This window comes from Vulpes vulpes, chromosome 4, assembly GCF_048418805.1.
Source record: "Vulpes vulpes isolate BD-2025 chromosome 4, VulVul3, whole genome shotgun sequence".
In the NCBI taxonomy this organism is placed as follows: Eukaryota; Metazoa; Chordata; class Mammalia; order Carnivora; family Canidae; genus Vulpes; species Vulpes vulpes.
In genome coordinates, this window is record NC_132783.1 from 54,738,071 (window position 1) to 54,764,465 (window position 26,395).

The window sequence follows — 26,395 nt, forward strand, 5'->3', positions numbered from 1 at the left end:
CTTCTCACCAGCCATGCCTCTACCAACTTTGGGTTCCAATATGTTTGCCAGCACCACTACCTCTAGAGGGCACCACTATCATTGCCTAATGCCACTGACCTCATCAGGCACTCTGCCTCTGCTGAGCACCTTCGCTCAGTCAACATCACTTACCATCATCCCCTCAAGAGTCTACACTGTGCACTTTTGCCTGTGGCTGGTACCACTGAGATGCCAGAGTAATTCTTTGTGCTCTGGAGTCCTCCTTACAAGGTATGCCATGGCATGCCTGCTGTACTTTCACTGCACATGGATATGAAAGCAAACCACCTAAGCCCTGGTTTTTTCAAGAGATTTGATAAAATGACTTATTCCGTTAAACCCAGAGCCCTCCTCTTTCCAAGATGGACTTGCATTCATTGAGAGCGGGGCTAAGGTCAAAACTAAGGTCAAAAATATAATACAGGCATGCCTTATTTTACTGTACTTCACTTTATTGTGCTTTGCAGATATTGCATTTTTTATAAATCGAAGGTTTGTGGCAACCCTGTGTTGAGCAAGTCTGTCAGCATTTTTTTTTAATTGAGGTATAGTTGGCACACAGTGTTACATTAATTTTAGGCACACATCATAGTGATTCCACAAGTCTGTGCATTACCATGCTCATGAAACATAAGCTACCATCTATCACATCAGCACCATCTTTGCAATAATTGCTCACTTTGTGTCTCTGTGTCACATTTTGGTAATTTTCATAAGATTTCAAACTTTTTCATTATTATTATATTTGAATTGCTGCAATCTCATAATAAAGCTTTCATGAAGGAGGAATTGCTTCTTACAGATGAGCAAAGAAAGTGGTTTCTTGAGATGGAATATACTCCAGGTGAAGATACTGTGAAGATTTTTGAAATGACAACAAAGGAGTTAGTTTATTACATAAACCTAGTTGATAAATCAGTGTCAGGGTTTAGAGGATTGATTCCAATTTTGAAAGAAGCTCTACTGTGATTAGAATGTTATCAAACAGTATCACATGCTACAGAGAAATCTTTCATCAAAGGAGGAGTTAATCACAGCAAACTTTATTGTCATTTTATTTTAAGAAATTGCCACAGCCATCCCAACTCTCAGCAACCACCACCCTGATCAATCAGCAGCCATCAACACTGAGGCAGACCCCCCACCAGCAAAAAGATTACAACTCACCAAAAGCTCAGATGATGGTTAGCATTTTTTAGCCATAAAGTATTTATTAATTAAGGTATATACATTGTTTTTTGTTTTGTTTTGTTGTGTTTTTATGATAGTCACACACAGAGAGAGGCAGAGACACAGGCAGAGGGAGAAGCAGGCTCCATGCACCGGGAGCCTGACGTGGGATTCGATCCCGGGTCTCCAGGATCGCGCCCTAGGCCAAAGGCGGGCGCTAAACCACTGTGCCACCCAGGGATCCCTATACATTGTTTTTTAAGACATAGTTATTACTTAATAGACAGCAGCATGAGATAAATATAACTTTTATATCCACTGGGAAACCAAAAAATTTGTTTAACTCGCTTTACTAAGCAATATTTGCTCTACTGTGGTGGTCTGGAACAAACTCCAATATCTCTATGGTATGCCTATGTCCCACTGCTCCACTGGCTACATAGTTAAGCTGATCTTGTCTGCCTAGCTTCCTGTTCCCTTACTTAGAATGAGTCTTCCCAAAAACTCCTTGGCTCCTTCTAAAGGGCCCACCCACTCATCTCTCAATATATGTCCAAATTTTTTTCAATGGTGCATGAAACTAAATTCAAACTGAACCCACAGAACAGAGATTAGAATTTAATTGCAAATACATTTGTGATTTGTTACATTTGTCTTTGCAGATTTGTTAATGTAAACATTAAAGAGTAAAACCAAACTATCACTGAGCATTTGTTACTGTCTTATAGAATTTATTTTATTTAATTGGACTTTAGCCTTTTTCTATTACCTATCCACCCAGGGGTGTTGTAGACACCAGCAAAAAGAAATGTGATGTTGGGGGCACCTCAGTGGCTCAGTCCATTAAGCATCTGCCTTCAGCTTGGTTCATGATCCCAGGGTCCTGGGATTGTGCCCTGCATGGGGCTCCCTCTTCGGTGACAAGTCTGTTTCTTCCTTTTCCTCTGCTCCTCCGCCTACTTGTGCCTGCTTGTGCGCTCTCTCTCTCTCTCTCTCTCTTTGTCAAATAAATAAATAAAATAATTTTTTAATTAAAAAAAGGAAATGTAAAAAAATAAATAAAATTTTAAAACATTAAAAAAAGAAATGTGATATTGCAAGGATGCTGTAAGGGTACTTTTGAGGCTTTACATAGTATCTCGTATGTTTTGTTCTAAAATTATTTTACAATATGAATTTTAACACTAATCATATTTTCTTCCTTCTTTTGGGTGCCTAGTTTAGTGGCTTGAATTGTGTGCCTCAAAAAAATATGTTCAAGTCTCAACATCTGGTGCCTGTGAATGGGACCTTATTTGGAAAAAGGGTCTTTGCAGATGTAATTAAGATGAAGTAATACTGGATTTGTATTGGCCTTGGATCCAATGACTGGCATCCCTTTTTTTAAATTTATTTATTCATGAGAGAGACAGAGAGGTAGGCAGAGAGAAAAGCAGGCTCCCTGCAGAGAGCCGGATGTGGGACTCAATTCCAGGACTCTGGGATCACGCCCTGAGCCAAAGGCAGACGCTCAACGGTTGAGCAACCCAGGTGTCCCCAGTGACTGGCATCCTTATAAGAAAATAGGACACACAGTGATTCGGAGGAGACACACAGGGACAAAGGTCATGTGAAGATGGATGCACAGATTGGTATAATGTTGCTGCAAGCCAAGGAATGCCAAGAGTTTCTGGGAGCCATTAGAAGCAAGGAAGAGGCGGGACACCTGGGTGGCTCAGTGGTTGAGCATCTGCCTTTGGCTCAGGGTGTGATCCCAGGGTCTGGGATCAAGTCCCTCATCAGGTTCCTTGCATGGAGCCTGCTTCTCCCTTGCCTATGTCTCTGCATCTCTCTCATTCTCTCTCTCTCTCTGTCTCTCATGAATAAATATAAAATATTTTTTAAAAAGAAGAAGCTAGGAAGAGGCAAGGAAGAATTCTTCCCTAAAGCCTTCTTAAGGAGCATGTGCCTGGGACACCTGGGTGGCTCAGTAGTTGAGCGTCTGCTTTCAGCTCAGGTCATGATCCCAGGGTCCAGACAGGAAGCCTGCTTCTCCCTCTGCCTGTGTCTCTGCCTCCCTCTGTGTTTCTCATGAATAAATAAATAAAACCCTAAAAAAAAAAATAAAAAAAAAAAAGGCATGTGCCTGCTGACATCTTGATTTCAGACATTTAGCCTCCAAAACTTTGAGGAAAGAAAGTTCTGTTGTTTAAAGCCACTCAAATTGTGGTAATTTGTTATGACAGCCCTAAGAAACTACTGCATGATTCTTACTGCTGCATGGAGTTATCTGGTTGGTATTGCTCTAACCTAATCTAACCCATTATATTTCTGTTACCCAGTTTCTCAATTATTTACTTGTATCTCCTATAGACCTGCATCTTATTTTTCCCTCTCTTTTCCACCTGCCTTCCCCTTTTTATCCTCCCTGTTTTCTCTAACTTTGCTTCTTCCCTTTTATTTTCTTCTCTTCCTTTTTCCTAATACTTTTTTCAATGGGCTATCCTATTTTCTGGTTTTCTTGCATGTGGTCTCTTGTCTCTGGAGAAGGAATATACGTCCCAACCCTGTTGAACTCAGGTATGACCATATGACCTGTTTTGGTCAATGAATTATGATCAGAAGTGGTGTGTGTCACACTCAGGCAAAAGCTTTGAAACTATGCATAGTTTGCCATATATCTTTTCCTTCGGCCAAGGGAACTGGTTGGTCAGCCTGGATCCCACAGTGAAGACAACGTATAGCACAATTATAGTAGACCTACAGTAAACATGTAGCATGAATGAAGAATAAACCTTTGTTGTAAGTCCCTAATGTTTTGGGGATATTTATTATTACAGTTTAACTTGCCCTGATAGATACAGGGTTTTTTAAAAGATTTTAAGTAACTCTGCAACCAATATGGGGCTTGAACTCACAACCCTGAGATCAAGAATCACGTGCTCCACCCACTGAACCAGTCAGGTACCCCTTACATACAATATTTTATGTTCATTCCTTCTTCTTCTTCCTAACCTTCAATGGGAAAACCTTCCAGAGCTCCCTTTTACCTAAGAAATAAAAGCCAGACTTCTTAGACTGACCTATAAAATTCATCTCACTCTAACCAGTCTTTCTCCTTTTTTTTTTTTTTGTTTGTTTGTTTGTTTTGAAAGTTATTACTAGGGAATCCCTGGGTGGCTCAGCGGTTTAGCACCTGCCTTTGGCCCAGGGCGTGATCTTGGGGTCCTGGAATCAAGTCCCACATCAGGCTCCCTGTATGGAGCCTGCTTCTCCCTCTGCCTGTGTCTCTGCCTGTGTCTCTGCCTTTCTCTCTGTGTCTCTCATGAATAAATAAATAAATTCTTTAAAAAAAAAAAAAAGAAAGAAAGAAAGTTATTACTAGAAAAATAGTTAATTACATTAACCACATTATATTTAGCAAAATATTATGCATATTTTTGTACTCTCTTATTAATTATTTCCATAAGTCAGGCCTCTGCTTAAAACCAACTAGGGAGTATCTGACTAAGCCACAGAAGAACCAGGCTAGCCTAGGAAAGGATGGCTGGACTAAAGTCGTGTAAGAACCCATCATCAGAAATTGACCCAGTGGGTTGATGACTGAGACAGAGCTGAGAGATCTTAAAAGGTTCAGGGCCAGGATATGATGCTGGGAGGTGGGGGAGATTGTATGAGTAGAAGTCAGTAGCTAAGCCAGAACTGAGAAATAAGTGTGGATCCCAGGTGTAAGACCCACAGGGAATTAAATATCAAGGTATGACAGATAATGAGATGTTATTGATTGAATTGTATCTCCCCCAACCCCCTAAAAATTCATATGTTGAAGATGTGCCCTAATCCCTAATGTAACTGAATGTGGAGATAAAGCCCTTAAAGAGGTATTTTGGGTTAAATGCGGTCATAAGGGTGGGGCTCTAATCCAATATGACTGGTGTTCTTTTAAGAAAAGGAAAAGACACCGGGAATGTATGAGCATAGAGAAAATTCCATGTGAGGACATAGTGAGTAGATAGACATCTACAAGACGAAGAGAGAAGCCTCAGGAGAAACCAGCCCAGCTAGCACCTTGATCCTGGACTTTCAGCCTCCAGAACTGTGAGAAAATAAATTTGTTTTAGGTAAGTAAGCCACCCATTCTGTAGCATTTTGTTAATGATAGCCCTAGCAAACTAATACATAGCATAGCAAGGAGGAAGGTCCCACAGGCCAAGCCCTGGACAAGATAATTATTGAAACTGCTTTTACCACACGTTTCCTTCATCCATACTCCCTTCCTACCTGTAGCTCTCCACTATTTCAAGGAAATCATGCCCCTTCTGATAATGAGTATATGTCTTGTGTCTTAAGACTCCTAATAGGCAAGAACTATGACATTTCTCTCATATCACCCAGCGATTTGTGCTATGTATAACAAAAAGGCTTATTCAATGCTTGAGGATTGATTAATGTGTTCTCTGTGTTTACCTAAATCAGAGGTTCTTAACTTCATGGAACCCCTGAGTGAGGGGGTAATTTATGGACTTTAGATGGACTTTAGGAGCTTTCCCACAGCTTTTGTCAGATTCTTAAAAGGAATCCTAGCCCTCAAGGGTTAAAAAAAAATACTTCAGCTTTGATATTGGCTTTTGTTAGATCCTTTTGACCAATGCTAATGTTATGTGGGTCAGTTCATATGCAGTAATGTAATAAGCACTTTATTTGTCAGGGTTCTCCAATCACATTTGGACACTGGGTAAGTTTCTAAATCTGATCTGTAGCTCCATCTGTTAGGTAGTTATTATAGGTTTATTGTCCTCAGCTTCATGAGCTGTAAACTATTTTAGAAATGACAACCTTAGAAACAATAAGAGTTTGGATATCTGCCCATGAACATTCCCAAAATAAAACCATACTTAAAAGACATTGTAGATTAAAGTTTTTTTAATTTTAAAAACATGGTTATCTAGTTATAAGAAATACAGTAGATCTTTTTAATCATATTATAGGTCAATAAGATCCAGAGAAAACACCAAATATAACAGTCAAAATTCTCTAGCTTTACCACCTACAAATGAACTGTGTAGCTACATATTTACTTTTAAGAGATAAATCATATACTTTACTTAAGAGATAAATTCAGTTTGCTTTAACCAAGTTATTTCTATGTTAATGTAAATTTCCATAAGAAATTTCACTTGATAATGTCATAGACACATAAAATACCAATTTTAGTATTAGAATATTTTATTGGTCAAGTCTTTTTTTCCATAGTCCTCCAGCTAAAACTTTCTCTACATTTTCATTGAATTAATGTGATTACCTGCAATTGGTCTCATAACGCTATCTCAAATAAATGAGGAATATGGTTACAATAAGAAGTCAGTATTTCAGGTTCCAGAGAAAATCCATAGCCAAACCAGGCAAAATCTTCAGAAATGCTTGTCCTACATCCCCTGCAATAAATAGTACCACCATACCTGTGGCCCTCAGAAGCTGTCAGAAAAATGGTGCCTGTGTGCCCTGCACTTCTCAGACCTAGATGTGCACAGACACAGAGGAGAAGCAAAGTCAAACACAGCCCACTCCTTTGATCCTGCCTCTGAGGAGATGGCGCACACCCTGGACCTTGGCTAAGGAAAAACATCCCATTGTCTGGGGCAAAAGGACATCACGTCATTCCATCCTGTGCCTGGAAAGACCGTTCAGAACAAGTAATCCTGATTCTGGAGACGTGAGACAGTTCCCAGCTGCACTGTGACTTGTTTTCCGTTCCTAGGCAAATTGCCCAGTTTCCTCTGCTTCCAAATTTCCCCAACTGCAAAATAGAGATAATTATTGTTACCTTTCTCTTGTGGTGTTCTGACAAATAAATAGGGTGTTTCTAACATGGTTGGAGACAATTGTCTAAGGACATACTTGCCTAAAACTATAGGTGGGGGTTTTGTTTATTTTGGTTGTTGTTATTTTGCTTTGGGCCTGACTTTGGCATAAGTGTAGAAAATCTAAATTAAATTATAACCATTCATCTAATCTCAGTGGAGCATTTACAGTCAACAAAGCGCTGTGCCAGACAGAAGGAACACATCCTTACCCTCAAGCAACTCAGAGCTCCCTCAGAAGGAGGTATTATATATAGCCTGGAGGTCGAGCAACATAAGCATAGCAGTTGACCAAGATAGCTAGGTTGGAATCCCACTCTATAACTTATGAGCTAGAGACCCTGGAAAAATCACTCAGCTTTATTAAGCCTTGATTTCCTCATGCGCACCACAGTAGCTACCATTCGAGGGCCTGCTGGTGACAGGAGATGTTCTGTGCACTTGCATTCACATGAAACCCAGAACAACTGCCTGAGATAGATATTGTTATCATCTCCATATTTGTATCCCCACCTTATAGATAAGGATACTGAAGCTTAGAGAGGTTACATCATTTGTCCCAGGTTATACAGTTAGGAAGCGGTAAAATTAGGACGCAAACCCAAGGTATGTGCCTCAAAGCATGCAGCCCTTACCACTTACACTATATACCGTCCAGTGGGAGCATAGTTCTACTCAGCTCATACAGACTTGTGAGGATCAACTGAAGTCATGCATAAAAAACTGTTAGCACGGTGTCCGACACATAATAAATGTACAATGAATGTGGAAGTAGCAGTAGAGCAGATCAGACACATATATAAATAACCAGAATGCCAGGTCAAAAATAAACGCGTAACACCAGTGTGTTTCATAAGAAAACTTCTTCTCATAGACCAGGTTATACAGGGGGTTCAGTTAAGGAGTTGTGATGGGAGGATAATAGTCTGTGAACCGCAACATTTCTACATCGGCATCCGAGGGATCTATAGTATGAATGAGTGATGCTTCATATATACATAAGTTTCTGAAGGTTATTTAAGGAATGTTTAAAGTATCTGAGGTACCCCGCCCTTACTACTCAATTTACTAAAATTGAGACTGTACTCACAAGAACAATTTCCAATTAAGCAAGTAAAAATGCGTCTGCTGCAATTATTCTTTTCCCCTTCCTTCACCCCCACTTCCCAATTTCCTTTAATAAGAAACAACAGTGGAGTTTCTTTTCAGAGCCTTAAAATAAAAACCCCCAAAAAAGGGATCCTGCTTGCTTTAGAGTTGTTTGAAAAAGGGAAAAAAATGCATAAAGAACCACGTGCTTATGTTCTGGCCAAGTTATTAGCCTCTGAGAACAAGAGCTAGAGGAGAGGACTGTTAACTCCATCGTCTCAGGCAGAATGAGCTCTTTCCCTGTTGGCTTGCGCTGCCTGGAAAGCATCTCGCGCCCTCCGAGAGGCCAGCCTGCTGGAGAACTGCAGGAATCTGCAACAAAAACGATGACAGCCTGAAATACACCCCGGTGCCAACCTCCACATTTGTCTGTCACCTCAGACCCTGACTAGTTGACAGAGCAGCAGAATTTCAACTCCAACAGACTCGAATGTGTTTCTGGGCAGAGAAGCAGAGCTAAAGAGGGAAGAGATTTTTTTAAAGAGTATTGAGTATTTACCAAACTTTTATTTCCTGGCTGTGTGCAAAGAGGGGATCCAACTCCAATTTTGTATCAAGGCTCTGAGTCCAGTCACATACCTGAAGGTAAATTTTAATACATTTACTGTATTATCTAATTGCATTTGTTATGCTAATTTGCATGATCTGATGAAGATGTCTAATATTTTTTTCCTAGTACAAAGCCATTTATTTACCAAAAAAAAAATAAAAAATAAAAAAAACAAACCACCACAAACCTTTTGTGTGATTTACAGAAAAGCTACTTAATAGGAAAGTTTAACCGTCATATTCATGTTTCCTTTTCTTTTCCAAGATGAAATAGTAAGTAGTAATAAATGATGGTTTTTAATGTAGACCACGAACACAAATGTAGAACTGTTGTCAGCCTGATTAGCATTCAGATCTTGGTGAAGTCTGAATCCAGAATGGGTTTTATAGAAATATTTAACTAAATATATTAAATCATAAGGGAAATAGGTTTTAAAAAAATAAATTTTCAAATCAAAGTGTTTTCCGTGTTTAAATTACCTAAAATTATCTTATCACCATCATTGTCCTAATCTGTACCTAACAGCAATGTAGAAGTGGAACATTTGCTTTTCCAAAAGATTAGGAAAATTATACTACTATACATAACCTTCTATTATGTTTTAGTAATTATAACCATTATTCCTTTCCTAACTCCCTTTTGTACTTTTATTACTAATTGTCTGTTGTCTCCTTCTACCATTTCTTAAGATGCACACACAGAAAATTTCTCTAATTCCTAATGATGTCTTATTTGGGGAGGGAAAGGGGAGACAGAGAAACTAAAGAGCTAAGATTATAACAACTCCTATACTGTAAGGTACTATCATTTCTGTTTCTACCAGAATAAAACAATAATGCAAGTCATGCTCACTCATTCCTCCTAGATATTAGAGGTCCCCCTGCAGGAGAAAACCATGCTTTCAGCTGCAGACTGATGCTGTTAATACTCTAACCAAGAAGTATTGCCGAAAGAGTATCTCTTTTTCACTGCCTTCAATCTACAAAGAGGTTAAGTATGTCACCTTGGCATTGTATCTGAGCTTTTCCCTGGCCCATGGCCTAAGTACACTGAATAGAAATGTTCCCTCAATCCAACTAAGCAGAAATCTTTTAAAAATCCCCCCCTTTCTCTAGGATACCAACTTTTTTTTCAGTTCAGAGCTTATTCACCGAAACTTTGATGGTAATGACTATTGTTAACTATGACTATTTAAAAGAAAAGGGCACCCCCCTTAGGAAAGATTTAAGTTTTTATTTCTGTTCATTCAACAACATCTAGCAAAGCAGTACAGTCTGTTTCATCCAGTTATCATCCAGTTAACTAATGCTGCTTTCCACAGTTTTGAAAAGAATATGTACATGTTATTAATGAATCATGCTTTTTTTTTTCTTTTATGAAATCTCTGTACAGCCATTCAGAAATTACTGAGGCTTTCTTTCCAGCTCTTTTGGGATTCAATTCCCAATACTTTCCCATGGGCAGCTCCACTTATCAACTACATAAAAATTAAAGGTGATGACAGAAAGGAAGTGAAAGGCCATGTATCTAGACAATGCCCAACCATTATTCATTTCATTTCCTTTTGACAGTTTGTCATTTTTATTCCATTAATGTGTAACCATAGATCAGCATTGCTGTTTTAGTTAAGTTTAGCACAACGTCCAGAACATGTTAGGGATCTTTTTTCCACCAAGAGGAACAAAAACAACTACTGTTGAAAGATTTCAGGTGCCCTTTTCCCCTCACATATCCTTCTGGAACAACTTTCAGTGAAGGAGAAGGGGGCCCATAAACCCAAGAGAACTTCCCCAGTAGGCTTGGCAGTCCAAGAGATGCCCAGAGAAACTGGGGTCTCATTCATATGACCCACAGGGCCTCTTCCACCAAAGGCTGAGCTTGCTGTGGTAGTGCCAGCTGGGGCCAGCCTGTTTTTGTCTTGGGTATCAGAATATGGACAGAACAGAGCGTGTGGTCTTGATTGTAAGGAGATGGTGTAAGAAAGTGAGTGAGATCATGAGCTCTGGAAACATCCAGACCTAGTTTTTATCTGGACTTTACCAGGCTCTGTGACTTTGGGCAAATGACTCTTTGAGCCTCAGTCGTAGAAATGAGAATCATAAAATTAGGTGCCACCTCAGAAATTTGTGGTGATATTAAGTCAAGAAAACAGCTAACCCTGGTGCATATGAAGTAATCAATCACAGCTAATATGAAAACACTACTCTACTGATATGTCCTAACTAGAACTCTGTAAGAAGGGAATTCGCTGTAGGTTTTCCCTCAAGGCCTTAGTTTATCCATCTATTAAGCAAGTAGTGGTAATAATACCCACAGATGCGGCTGTCGGTGGAATTATATGAGATGGTTTTTGGTATTTATTTATTTATTTGTTTGTTTGTTTATTTATTTATGAGAGACATAGAGAGAGAGGCAGAAACATAGGCAGAGGGAGAAACAGGTCCTGTGGGGAGCCTGATGCGGGACTTGATCCCAGGATCCCGTAATCATGACCTGAGCCAAAGGCAAACGCTTAACCACTGAGCCACCCTGGTGCCCACATGAGATGTTTTTTAAATACCAAGTATAGCATCTGACAAAGTGGCATGCCATGAGAAAGTATTTGGTTATGCACTGGAAATTATTTTTCTGGTAACAAATTTGGGGATCAGGAGTAAATATTCTTTGAATTGTCTTTTTTTATCCAAAGAAATGGAAAAATAAATCTGACTCTATTCTACTCCCCAGGAGGCCTCAACATGAGGTATTTATTACTGTGAGTCTTTTACTCCTTCATCAATTAGTTGCCTCTTAATGGCCAAGTCAGATGAAACCAAAGGGAGTTTTCTGTCTCAGATTGCCATTAAGAGAGAGAGACGAAATGCTGCTTTGCAGTCAATTCTGTTTTATTGGCCTAGTTGGACAGGGGAGAAGGTCCCCAGCATTTCTCCTTTCTTATCTTTTCTAAAGGCAAGAATAGGGGTTTTGACTTGCTTTGGGAGTATTTTTTTCCTTTCTAACTGAAATTCAAATGAAAGGGTTTGGGCTTTGTTTTTTGTTTTTGTAAACCTCTCCCCTACTCTCCTGGCATTGAAATGTCAGCTGCTTTTTCTGGCTACATGTAGCAGGAGCAGCCTGTCGTCATAGCAATGAAAGGGTATAGAGAGACTCGAGTTTCATGACCCACTCTGTGAAATAACTCTTAGTCTGCTCTAAAATCCTTCTTTAGAAATGAAGTCTCCAGCCTGGCTTGTTTCCTTCCTATTATGCAACCAACTTATGTACACCAACTGCAGTAGCTAAATGTTTCCTTTAGAGATTCAATGAATAGATGTTAAGAAAATGAACAGAAAGCTACTAAAACAGTGACCAGTTTACTCGGGAGTGCAGGGGGAAAACAACTGAGAAGGCAAAGAAGGAAAGATAGAAATAACCTCCCTTCATAGCACATACCGCACAACCCAGAATAAATCCTTTCTCAAAGTTCCCACTGGCTCCTCCCATCTTCACCATGCACCGCAGTGTCGGGGTTATCCAGGGGGATTCTGGGGCAGGCTGCCTAGACTCACATCCTAGAACTCTCTCGGTTCTCTCTCGGTTTTTGTCTTACCCACTCCTTGCCTCTGTCCTCTCATATGTAAAATAGAGATAGTAATGGTCATAAAACTGTTATGGGAATTGAGTGAGACAGTGCATATAAGGCTCTTATTACAGTATCTGACCAGTGACCAACGTTGACTATTAGGCTTGCCAGGCCTCAATTTCCCCTATTTGTTAAATGAAGATAACAGCTAATTCATAAGATCATTGTAGGATTAACGGAAATAATGTGTGTAAGTGCTAATAAGTAGTAGTTCTTTTAATACCGTTCATCATTATGTCTAACTTTGATGGAAATAGCTTTTTTGAATTTGGAATATTCCAGTGAGGGAACTAATGAATACAGTCCTCGGAATTATCATGGTATAAATGTGAACCACTGAATTTCGAAAAAGAGAAGAAATAGGGTTTTTACATTTTTAAAGAATAAAGAAAATTCTCATCTTGGTTAATGATAAAAAGTTATTAAAACATCTTATCTTTCATTAAGATGCTTTATGTGAAAATTTGTTTTAGTTTCTTCAGTGTTGTCCATGCCATGCAATTATGTAACTAATTAACCTTATGTCTCAAACTCATGTATTCAATGTTCTGTACCTGAAAAATGCCAGAGATGCTGCAGGAGGAGCGGGGCTGTGCTCTGCTGGCTCTTACTGTGTAGTTAGGGAGATTGTTATTAAACAGATCATCACATTAATAAAAAGTGCTTATGCCCAAACACAAGGTGACCTCGATTACAAAGCCATCTTTATTTTTCTAATGAAAAGATCCTTAGCCAAAGTCTTTGGCTAACCTAAATGCACAAATGGATAGTTTATTGTAACGTATACTTAGGATGCCTAAGATCGACTCACTGAATCGATCAGTGAGGGGTAGCAATAAAGAAGTTTCCAAAGAATTTTTACACGTTAAAGTAGACTTACAGGATCCCGGGAGTCAGGCTAAGATTGCCTTTTGCCCTTAGCAAAGCACTAACCTCAAGGCAGCTGAGTTCCTAGAGGAATGAATGTCACTCTGCCTGTTTCAAGAACTTGTCAATGGGCTGTAAGTAGTAAGGAAATTTAATTTCTCTTTTGTCTTTGTTTCCCACATCACAAGAACTTATTTGAAACCACCTGAGTCTATAAAGTGTGGTTTTTCTGAGACTGTGCAATTCCAACACTTGGGATAATGAAGGCATATCTCAAGAATAATTACTAAATCTGCTTGAAATATCTTCATCTCCGTTTTTATTGTCAAGATGACCATCTTGGGGTACCTGGGTGGCTCAGTGGTTGAGCATCTGCCTTCGGCTCAGGTCATGATCTGAGGATCCTGGGATCCAGTTCCACATCAGGCTCCCCCTAGGGAGCCTGCTTCTCCCTCTGCCTATGTCTCTGCCTCTCTCGCTCTCTGTCTCTCATGAATAAATAAATAAAATCTTTAAAAAAAAAAAAAAGATGACCATCTTAAGCATGACAAAAATAAGTATTGCTTGGGATCATTTTAGGCTGTTTTCTTGAAATGGTATTTTATTGTTCAAAATTAAGTCATTGAGACAATGGTCTTTAATGTGAGAGATTTCAGAAGCACTAGAATATAAGGCAAGCCGCTCCTTTTCATAGCATAATTTTGGGGGGTGAAAAATTCACAGTATATTTGAATATGTATTATATAAAATTATATACTAAAGTAAATGTTAAGAGGGCAAAGCACCTTTGTTCTAAGAAAGTATGTAAGGAGACTGACCCCTGCCGAAGGTCAGTGATGGCTTTGATTTGAAGCTAAATCAATGTTACTCTCTGGTGTGTGTGTGTGTGTGTGTGTGTGTGTGTGTGTGTGTGTGTTGGTGGTGGTGGTTAGGGTGAGTTGGTGCTGGCAAGAGAATTCTGAGTGTCACACATTGTACAAAGACCCTGTAGCAGGTGGGATCATGGGCTCTTTGAGGAACATTGAGAACAAAGAGCAGAACAATGGGAGATGCAAATCCTAAGCAACTCTCCCCACAATGCTCTCTTCTTTGAGCACGAAGTGTTTATCCTCTGCTTGACTCACGTTTAATGTGTATCTTTAACATCTCTATCAAATGCTGGTTAGACTCAGTGCCCCAACTGGCATTAACCATGTTTATCCCTCACTCAGTCTCACATGGTAGTAGGTTCAGTTAGGAAGAATGACAGCAAATTGAAGGTCAGAGTTCCAGAAGGTCTGTATCATTCACAGGACTGGGACACCTTGATGTCAGATGGTGACTCAGCTGAGAACTCAAAATAGAAGAGCATCTTTTTTTAATCCTTCAGGGTAACTGTAAAGTCAAGCTACAGAGCTCTCCCAAGAGACTCATTAACACTTTAAAAACCCTGAAACATCACTGTTAACTCTGGATCAGGTAACAACAAGCATACATCAACCGAAATGTGACTAAAAGGTTGCCTCTCTAATAACAAAGCCTTTAGCTATCACGTAAAGACAGAGTGAGGGAAAATGGTCTGTTTGAGTTTGATTATGAAATACCTATGATAACCATTTTGTTTACTGCATTTCTCTGAAAGGAAATTTTTCCATAGTTATAATAATTACTAAAAATAGCAGCCTACAGTCTTCCTCTGATATAAATGAATTCAGCAGAGGATATATCTAACCTTATTTAGAAGCATGGAAGTACATGGTCTAAGAAATGATATGCCAATAGTAAGAAGAAAAATAAAATAGAGAAAACAGTCGGTGCAAATTTCTCTTTTTTCTAGGGTATATGGTGTATCTTTCTCAGTTTGTTGGAATTTAGACAAGGTGAGATGAACAGAGCAATAGTTGTAACCTGCGTTGAAAACCAAAAACATTAAAGGAAGGTTTGTTTAGTTTCCTTGGCCTAGAAGGAAGGGGGAGGACTTGTATTTTGGCTGAGGCTGCCTCTGAAGGAGCCAACATCTAAGGGGAGAGGGGGCAGTTCAGCTGCCTGGGGAACTCCAGGCAACAAGACGGAAATCCACTTCAAACAATAACTGCCAGCACTAAAATTTCCAAGGAGTTATTTACATAGCCAATAGAAGAGCTGGAAAACAAAAGACTCCAAGCCTGTTCCTCCCTTTAGAGGAATGGGTAACTATGTTTGCTCTAGTTCAGTGGTCAGACAGCTTGTTAATGCTTAAGAGAAAAGAAAAGAGAAGGGAGATAAAAAGAGAGAAGAGGTATGGTGACCTAAGAAGTGCCCAGTGGAGCGAGATGGTTAGAATAAGTAGATTAAAGCGACAAGAGGACAAACAGAACTCCAAAAATAAAAATCCTCTTTTTAAGTTTAAATTAGTGCTTCAAATTAATAAACTGAACAAATGTCCTATGAAACTTCAGAAACTGAAAAGAAATCCAATACAAGGGTCTACTCTGACCCAATCGAATTCTAATTTAGTCTTCCAGAAAATATCCTAGAAACTGAAATGCAACCAATTATAAATAAGGACTCAAAATGAATCAGAGTACCCAAAATATATTCTGGTAGTTTGTGTAAGACCACTCCTAAATCTGGATCGATGATGATGCTCTAAGGAGTGCCAAACTTTAGGCTCTCTTCCCTTCTCTAGGATACAGAAATTTCAGGAGAGAGAGAGAGAGAGAGAGAGACCAAAAGTCAGAAGGTTCCTTTCAGAAACGTCTCCTACCAAAGCAACATCCAAACCATATTTAGGTATTACATGCACGGCTTTCCACCCTCCATCTGAAGGACGAGGCACTGGTCATAGAGGCCAGAGTGGACGTAGCTCCATCAATCAGGGATGGCTGACACAGGCATAGCTTACTTTGCCTGCCTTTGAGTCCAATCCCTTTGGGCTCAGCTGGGCTCCCTTCCCAGCTAGAGGAAAGGATATCCAGGCCCTTTTCCTTGTTTTTCCAGGGACAGAGTTTGTAGACCTGCTGAGAAATCTAATTACAACCTCCTTTCATGCTAAAATCCAATTACAACCTCTCCCAGGGTGAAAGCCAATCCTTTTGATAAAAAGGAAGCCAAACAAAGAGGCTTCAGGCAGGGGGTGTGCCTGTGTTCGGCCCTCCCTTAGGCAACTATGCAGAAAGGTTGCAGTGACCTTCTCCTGCCTTGAGTAGGAACAGCGGTCCTAACCTATTACTACTCCCATCCTCATAAGAAGGAAAAATATTTTCATATCTGATGCTAGAGTTTCTGGGGATTTTTTCAAGCATCCATTAGCTGGGCAAAGCAAATTTTGAGCCACTCTCCACACACACGTTTTCGATTGACCAAGATGACTTTTTTTTAAATCAAATTTGGAATATGTTAAACAAGAAAAAAGTGAGTTATTAAATCCAATATCCTTCTATACTCTATTCCTGACGTCTTTGATGTCCTGTGCCACCCATTCAGCTACCCATTCATTTGAGGATAATTAATTCATTTGAGGAAACTGCATTGTTCCTTGAAAAAGGGTCACCCCAAATTCTTGAAACCTAAATAAGCTAAACAGAGACAGTTCTCAAAATAGCCATTTATGGAAACAACATGTTTTCCGAATACCTGGCATAAGTGTATAGTTGCTGAAACAATAAAATTCTAACCACATTCTAATCAAATATCTATCACTTCTACATAACCACTGTAGTCATAGAATATGTATAAAATCCAGATTTGCAGCTTAGCAAAAAAAAAAAAAATGGACAAAATTTTTAGAAAGAGCATCCAGTTATCTTTTTTTTTTAAGATTTATTTACTTATTTATTTATTTGTGATAGACACACAGAGAGAGAGAGGCAGAGACACAGGAGGGAGAAGCAGGCTCCATGCAGGGAGCCCGACATGGGACTCGATCCCAGGACTCTAGGATCGCGCTCTGGGCCAAAGGCAGGCACTAAACCGCTGAGCCACTAGGGACCCCCAACATCCAGTTATCTAATAAGTTTTTAATTGGATATGAGCGGAACATTGTTGTTTTTTTTTTTTAATAGGATAAAGTTTACCCTAGGTTCAAAAAAGGTGTGTTACACCCATAAAGTTAATATAAATATATAAATAAGAATAAGATCAACCATTTAATGACTCTCAAATACCTCCAAAAGCAAAACATTTTTACATACTTGACTCAACCTCCATTACCTAATCATCTATATAATATGATAGGGACCCAGTCACAAAGATGACTGAAATTTACAAAAGTCAGAAGAATTGATCCTGATTGTAGGTCAATGAAAACCTGTAACTAGTTTTAAGACACCGTGTTTGCTCATCATGCTCTCTTAGCCCACTGGAATCATTTTTAACTCTCAAGCCATTAGTTCAGAGGGTTTCCTCAACCTTTTATTGAGAACCAAACAACTCTGAACGAACTCTTAATTCATGCAGCATTCTATTGGAATTCAGTAGAATCAAGTATATAGGTAAAGGGAGATACTAGAAGCTTTTGTTTTAAACTGGGAAGACTTCTGGTTTAAACCTTGGTACTCCCAGTGATCTTGCATTTAATAGCTTCTTAGATAGGTATGGAGGTGTGGGAGGAGTATGGCATTAGCTCACTGACAAAAGAAAAAAAAACAACAACAACAGCTGATTGATGTTGCTTTGTAATCTGAATGTTGCTTTGTAATCTGAAAACAATTTAAAGTGATTTCAAAAGCTTTCTTATAATTTGAAAAATACTCTGGTAGGAACATTGAAGTTTACTATAGTCTGAGCTGTGGATATGATTAACTTTTCTTTTCCCAAGAGGTGACAGACAAAAATCTAGCCCATACCTATTCTATATTTGGTTCTTTGGTGTGGTTTTTTTTTTTTTTTTGTATATTTCTTTATTGGAGTTCGATTTGCCAACATATAGTATAACAACCAGTGCCCGTCACCCAGTCACCCCATCCCCTCTCCCAAATCCTCTGTATTTGGATGGTGGCCACAATAAGGTCTCCTGTTGTAGTCATGGCTGGAGGTAGCTGACTTACCTCACACTTCCCAGCATCTTGATAACAGGGCTAATAATGCCTAGAGATCCATAGCATAGTTATTGAATATGGTATGTACATTTTAGTGCCATGAAACTATCAAAAATAGTCATTGTCCAAAAAGAATTAGCAGATTCCCTTATACAGTATCATTCATCCAGAGTACAACTTTGTTTTAATGTGGCTCATTAGACCACTCTTGATTAGGCAAATCTCCACGTGTTCAGTAGTTTTAGAACAGTTTACAGTGTTTAGTCAGACTGAGCTAATGAGTTGGATTTCCTTTGGTATAGACTGCAAAATGGAGGGGAAAGAAACAGAGACAGTAATTTACTTCCTGAGGTTCCAGATTAATCCTGGTGTCATAACATTCTAGAGATTGCATGAAAAGCAAAATGAGAGAGTATTTTAAAGTGAAAAAAGCCATGTTCTAACACAAAATACTCCCATAGCTTGCCCATATTTCTTTCTAAAATTCTTCAGTTCACCCTTCAGATCTTATGATTAAATCAGCAAAATCATCTTTATTGAGTGCTAATCCATATTTGAATACCTTGTAGCTTTGGATTCTCTCCAAAGTGAGGACTGCTGTGTCCCAATTTAAAAAGAAAAAAGTCGGGCAGCCCCGGTGGCTCAGCGGTTTAGCGCCACCTTCAGCCCAGGGTGTGATCCTGGAGACCCGGGATGGAGTCACACATCAGGCTCCCTGCATGGGGCCTGCTTGTGTCTCTGCCTCTGTGTGTGTGTGTGTCTCTCACGAATAAATAAATGAAATCTTTTAAAAATAAATTAATTAAATTTAATTAAATTTAAAAAGAAAAATGTGCCCCAGCTAAGGCAATACAGAAGAGGAAAAACTCTTTCCTGAGCTCTTAGGTTCAGTATTTGGGGCCTGCAAATTAAACTGACAAAAGACAGGTTAACAGGACAAAAAGGTTTATTTATATACATGCAGGAACTAGCTCCTTGAATGGTTAAAGTTTAAGGTTTACATACCTAACTTAGTAGGGGAAAGGAAGGACTAGGGAAAGAAACAGCTTCTGTGGAAAGGACAAAAGATTTCTTTAGGAAAGATAAATGGGTTTTTAAAACAAACGAGATAAGAGATTTTGTGAAAATGTTTATTTATTCAAGTACAGTGGTCTTTCTTCTTTAGAGCTACAAAATTCCTGGAGAGGAATTTATGGTAGGTTTACTCTCAGTCTCTCTCCTGGGTGTAGAAGGTACCCTGGGAGTAGAAGAGGGAATTTATGGCATTTCTTATTTCTCAGAAGGTTCTGCTTTTAGTCCAATAAGGAAGGCTCCAAGAAGACTTCTTTCTGCATCTGTTGAATCTCAAATATCCTTTGCTTAAAATAACCTTCATACCAACTCAAGGGGTCCAAGTGGGTCCCCACAGCAACTATTAGACAGACCTGAAACAGGGCAGCACTGGGGAACAGGAGGCAGCTTCATTGGCAGAGGATCTGAAAATATTCAAACCCATGTATCCTAAATTTTGAATCAAGTGTTGTTTGGTCAAGGTTCCAGCAAGAAAATGATAGATCCAGGCAGAAAAAATTGAATTTGGGGATTTGAGATAATGTATTAAAGGATTATCTATCAGGCTCTGGGCAGGGTATAGAGAAGTCACAAAAGCCTCTGAGAACAGGCTAATAAGTAAGCTTGTACATTCCAGGGGAGAGAGGATTTTCCAAACTCAGACAGAAAACACTGCCTAGAGAGGGTCACTGGGGGGAGCTATGGCCTCTAGGAGAGGGCCACAGTCACAGAGAGGGAGCTAAGAAAATATATACCCTGATTTTACACTCTTCCCTCAAATTTCTCCTGCAGTGTACCCCACTGGCTGAACCCAACAGAAACCATCAGGCAAGAGAGCCTGAAGATGCAATTCACACAGACTCTGGGACAGCTCAGGTTGGAGAGTAAATGTGGTATGGATCTGGAATAGATGGAAGGTTTCTAGATACTCAGTAGGAGTGGGGGAGTAAATCTTTTCCCAGTATGGGAGAAGTAGAATTAACAGCTGTAGACCAGCTGCGTCCTCTCCTTGCTTTAAAGAATCTTCTGGAGCTTCCCCTTGGAAGGCATAAATATGCCTAGGTTTTTCACCCTGTTTTCAAAGAACTGCTCAAACCTTAGCTGTAAAATTCATTAGGGTTATTGTATATCTGCTTCTTTTAGAGAAGGCGGGTAATGTGTAACATCGCACTACTAGGAAAAGCAGTTGTTCTCCCTGCTTATTGTGTTGGCCCTCACCAAGGCACATGAGAGGCTTCAACCATGTGCTGAACCCTGGAGGGATTTCTGCTGGAGTAAGTCTTTTCATTAGTGGTTCACACAGGAACTACTCATCAAAGCCCACCATTGTTCCCCAGCAGATCCAACACCATGAGAATGAGGCTACTTGGAACTGTTCTTAGGTATGATTTGCTGTTTTTCTTAATCCTGGAAGAGAACGACCTCAGTGAATAGTCCTTGGTACATTCACAGAGCTGAAAGCACTTGAAATTCCTCTCCCAACTAGCAGAGCTCAACAACAGACTTACTCTATTGACAAAAGAGAGACAATTTCCATTGAATCCAAAGAGGTTTTCTATTGTGCTGGTAGAGTTTAACTAATAAGGGAAATTCAAAGAACAGTCAGAGCAGAAAGCTAAGAACCTGGCATTCAGGGGAAAGAAATTCCAGGGAGGTAGGGAATGAAATAAATTAGGAGATGTAGAGAAAAGAGCTAAAGGCAAAGAAAGAATAGGAGTAATATATCTGATCATATCATGGGCTAGGCTTCAAAAGTTGAATTGTCATGCCGTTAATATCATGAAGCAAATCATTCAGGTATTATTATGTCCCACAACATAACAAATGCCACAGGTCTTCAGGCAAGCCATACTCAGGGGTAGATTAGAATTTGTAAACCAAAAGTTTACTGTATGTATGGGGCCTTCTTTTTTTAAATAGAAAAATCAAAATTAGGTACAGGGCTTTGTAAGGAATGAGGAGCTCTAAAGCTTAAGCTTCTTAGCTTTGTAGTACATCTACCTCTGACTATACTCAAGTATCTGTTGCCCCAAAGAATATGCAAAAAGATGGGAGGAGAAAAAAATAAATGTAAAAATGTAAATATGAGAAAACCCTGCAGATAGAGAAAAAGAGGAAATAAAAGAACAGATACCACATTATGATTTGAACAAAGAAAAACAAATAGGGCCAAAATAATTTTTCACACTATACCATTCTCACATAGTTCCAAAATAAAAGCATTTTTACTATCCTTGATTCAACTTTAGTTACCTAATCATCTATGTAATATGATAGGAACCAGTGGGATCATAGCATGAGATTTACAAAAGTCAGAAGAATTGACCTTGTCTATAGGTCAGTGAAAACCTGTAACTGACTTTAGGACACCATGTTTGCAGGGTGCCTGGTTGGCTCATTCGATGGACCATGTGACTTTTGATCTTGGCGTTTGAGTTTGAGCCCCATGTTGGGGGTAGAGATTGCCCAAAAATAAAATCTTAAAAAAAAAAAAAAAGGCACCATGTTTGCTCAGATCTTCATACTCTTTTAGTCCATTGGAATAATTTTTAGCACAGGCAGTAGTGGAAATTTTCAGAAGGGCTGGCAAATGCCTGAGGGAAAGAACAGAACATTGCCTTCATGGGCCCATCCTATATAGAGTTGTGAAATGAGACTCAATGAGATTAGTGAATGGCAAGTCATACAATCAGATGAGGAACCCTGAGAGGAATGATGAAGAGGTGTGGAAACATGGCTATTGCACAGTCTTGCCTAAGATAAGCCTGTGGGATCCTCTAAATATAATTAAAGTAATCCTGTAATTACACATTATAGAAGAGGGAGAATGTACTAATTTCTCCCAAGATGGAGAGACAGAACAATATTTGAGAATGTTCCTGAAAAACAATTCTTTTTGAAATCTTGCATGCTCCTCATTCATGACTGGGCACAGTGGCACAGAACTCAGGAAGCTCTCACTGAATGGATACTCTATGAACTGGAAGTGAGGCTATAGGTAGGAATATGCAGATGGTTCATAGATGAAGTGCTTAGCATAGTACCTGGCATATAGTAAAATCTCAAAAAATACAAGCCATTATATTACCTATTATATATGTTAATGATAAAAACTTACTTTTTCAATAAAACTATAGTTGGATGAAGATAAGTCAAAACTCTAAAGCTTCTTATGAGCTAAACTCCAGAGTCCTAGGCCATCATGTCTATCTAATCATTTGAGCAAGTAACTAAAGCCAGTCCAGATTGAAGTGGCAGAGAATTTTAGACCTCTCAATAGGAGAAGCAGCAAAGAATCTACAGCCATCTGTACTCTCCTATAAGTTTATGTGTGTTAAATAAGAAATGTTACAAATTGTCTCAAGACAGCTACCCAAGCAAGTTGGAATAGAGTTGATTTTTGTGAATGTTTTGGTTCTTAAAGGGGAGACCTGTTTCTGTCATGCCAAATGTTTCATCTGGATGTTTGTTTTGATGCTATGTGGGCTGGCCAGTAGAAGAACTTTAGGCATTTGAAATTTCAAATCCTGGGTTTCTCTCAAAAGACCATTCCTAGCAAATGCAGTCTAGCTCTCATCTTTTAAAACTCCTGATGAGGTTCTCCCAAAAGTTTGGGAACGAGACACTCTAACAGAAGGAAAAGGCTCTCCTCAAAGTTCCCCACCATCTCTCATCTCTAACCTCTCGAGACCCATGAAAAGAAAGAGTGGTACAAAGGAAAGAAAGAACTTAAGAACTCAAAAGAGATGAATTAAAGTCTCTGTGAAGTATTAATTATTGGACTTAGTAAGCCATTTTTGCTTTATGAATGTTTCAAAGAAATGATATCTTTCATTTCATTTTTGCAGGTGAAATCACACATGATTATATAATCATATTTGAGTCTCAAAATAATGCTAGAAGATAAATAGAAAAGGTACTATAATTTTTCCTGTTTTGTAGATGAAGAAACCAGTGACTTGACAAAAAGTCTCTTGGCTGGCAAAGACAGTTCAGTTCTGGAACTCAGTTCTTCCAACCCTGTTCCAAATGTTCTTTAAGCTATGCTGACGCCTCTGAATAGACTCATCCATTTGGGTAAAATAACATGATCTAATTTCACATCAACACCCCATATTTAAGTCTTCAGACTATTAACTTTGCATTCAAAAATTTGTCTCATTTCTTCATTTTTCACCAAGAGTTTTATTTGTTCTTTTTATGAAAAGAACAATCTGCATTTTGTAGAGCACACACACCAGATTTGAATGTCTCAAAATATATGACTTTTTACTTACCCAAGACATCATGCTTAGCAAGGACATCATGGGTTTCATTTTCAAAGTACTTTGCAAGCATCAGCTAATTAAGGCTCCCTGTCATCGTCAGTATGACACTTGTTTTCAAAATATCTCTCATTTCCCAGGAAAGTTCTCCACTCTGTCTTATTTATACAAATCAGCACATTTGTTCAGGTCTTAAAATAAGCTAAAGGCTGTGAAATTATTTTGATCAGTGTGCGGCAATACAATTAGCTCAGTGAAGCAGAAATGCCCAGTGACTGGTCTGAAGGACAAAGTGGAACACAGCACGAGAACTCAAGGTCTTCTACATTCTGAACACTGGATTTTTCCACAAGGTCCAGTCTTTAAAAGTATAGCACAGTCATCTGCTTTATAAGTGAAAGCTTGAGGTAGTTTCCTACTTGGGTCATTCTAAATGACACAGTCCTATTCTGTCTTTAAATTTTGTTTTTTATTTCAAGATGGAAATAAACATGAGACCCCTAAAAAATAGTTCCATCCTGGACACACTAAATAATCAGGGAACAAGCAGGAAATATTGGGTTGACTTTTTCAGACGAATCGCCTGCACGATTGGTCACAAGCACTATACTTCTTTCAAGCCTTAGAATGTCTTCCTACAGCTATGCCAGGATTCTCAGCATTGTAGTAGCTCCTTTGGGCTAAGACCAATGTGAAGATACCTCTTCCCTGAGACTAGAAAAGCATTAGTCCAGGAATATCCTTATCTCCTAAATATGGATTAGATGCATTTAGAAAAATAGAATTTAAATGTGTGGAATAGAAGACAAGTCTGTTTGAGTTTGTTTTTAATGAGTGAACTAAATGTAAAAATGTTCTAGAACTAGGACTCCTGGGCACCTTGAGATCACCAAGGGGAAGAAGACATGGAAGGATGGAGGGGGAAAAAAGTAAAGGAACACTAAAGATTCATTTTCTTTGAAACACACTTAAAACAGGACAAAAATGACTACAACAATGACAATGATGAGATGCACCAAGCAGAGCGATAGAAATAATAATCAATTACATGTGTATATTACTTCAGAGTTTGCAAAGAGCTTCTTCATCTCAGTGGCTCCCTTTGACATTGCAAGAAATTGTTATTTTCATCCTGTACGTGAAGTTTGGAAAGATGAAGTAATTTGCTCAAAGTAGTATTTAGTACTTGGCAGAGCCAGGGGCCCAAAGCCAGGATCTCTGATTTCTAGTTTGCAGCCTGTTCTGCAGCCATGAGAGAATCTTGGACTCAGAGTCCAAAGCACTGTACTCTAATCCTTGCTCACCTCTTAAGCCTTGCACATGTAGCCAAGTACTTTAGATTCTTCAGGTTTCGATTTCTTTGCATTGGATCAAATGAGACTGTATACAAAAAAGAATTTTATAACTGTGAAATGTTACATACATGTAAAAAAGATATAGCTAAGTGCAACTTAATTCCTGAGGTTTGCCTCAACATATCCTTATTGTCAAGCTTCCTCCCTTCTCTCTAAAAGAACAAAAAAATCCCTCTCCTCTTCAACGTGTAACCTTCCACCTGTGCTTTAATATTACACCAGCAGATATTTATCAGGTTCTGTTGTCTCACTTCATATTCATCATCATTGTATGGATAAACACTGAGCATCAAAAAAGCTAAATAATTTATCCAAAATTCTGCAAATTAAGTAGTAGATCCCAGAAGTCCTGTATCAGAGCTTTTGTCTTTAACACTGCACTATTGCCTTCACAACGACTCAGGCAACTTCTCTGTTTCTATTAATGCATAACAATCCACCCCAAAATTAAATGCTTAAAATCAATCCCCTTATTTGCACATGAGTCTGCAGTCTGAAGTAGGCTCACTTGGGTAATTCTTCTGGTGATTTTTGTCTGGAGTCACTCATGTGGCTCCAGCAAGCTGGGAGCTCAGCTGTGGCTGAACCATCCCAGATAGTCTTCCATCTTCCACGGTTCTATGTGGCCACTTATAATTCAGCGGTCCAAACTAGCCTCTAGTCCAAATTTTCTTACAGCACAGTGAATGGCCTTCATAGGAAGACAAATCCCAATATGCAAGTGCTTACTAAGCTTCTGTTGGCATCATGCTTAATAATGTGCCATTAACCAAAACAAGTCAGAAGACCAAGGCCAAAATCACAAGGTATAAAGCCCAAAAGTTATAGCTTATTAGGGGTTATCATTGTTTACCACATCTCCTCTTTATCTTCTCACTCATTACTTATGCTTTCCCTTCAGCATAGAAAATGCTTTAATGACCACATTTAAATAAAAATAAAAATTACCTGTGACCACATGCTCCTCCTTAACTCCTCCTTAGCTCTTACCTTCCTTTCAGAGGCAACCATCTTAAGTGAATGGTCTACATTCATTGTCTTCGTTCCTTATTCTACTCCCCAGTCATTGCAGACTGGCCTACACCAACACTATTGCACCATACCTAGTTTCCCTTAACTCTCCAGCAACCTCTGTATTTCCAAAGGCAATGGATAATTCATTGGCCTTGTTTACTTTGACCCGTCTGTGACATTGAACATTTTATTTTTCTTATGTGACTCTCCTTTCTCTCATCCTTTGTATCTTTAGCTTTTCTCATCCTCTAATGGCACCTCCTGGTCTTCACTCACCAGGGTTGTGGCTCCTGCTCTCTACTCTACTCACTGTATGGCTTCTCATGCTAATAGCATCCAAAACTATAGCTTTAGCCCAACTCTATGTTTACCTCTAGACCTATTTATTGAAGTATGTCTCTTCTCAAATTAGTTTAAAACTAATTTGTCGTCTTTCTTCTAAAACCATATCAGCCTTTTATAATCCCTTATCTTGGTGGATGAATGCCAGCATTA

The 26,395-nt window shown here is 39.0% G+C and overlaps 1 protein-coding gene across 24 annotated transcripts in view; it reads left to right on the forward strand.

Moving 5' to 3' along the window:
• Positions 1 to 8,174: 8,174 nt before the first annotated feature.
• SPARCL1 (SPARC like 1) overlaps positions 8,175 to 26,395 on the forward strand; it is a 43,920-nt gene continuing 25,699 nt past the window's right edge. For 3 of the 24 annotated variants that reach the window (XM_072754976.1, XM_025998117.2, XM_072754965.1), the window contains exon 1: positions 8,239 to 8,765. Coding sequence is in view for 6 of the 24 variants with exons in the window: in XM_072754964.1 (XP_072611065.1) it covers positions 20,111 to 20,159 (49 nt within the window). In the remaining 18 variants the exon portion in view is untranslated. Of the gene's footprint in view, positions 8,766 to 9,595; positions 9,725 to 20,058; positions 20,160 to 26,395 lie in introns of all 24 variants that reach the window. The other 21 variants (XM_072754961.1, XM_072754959.1, XM_025998118.2 and 18 more) reach the window with 16 other exon arrangements.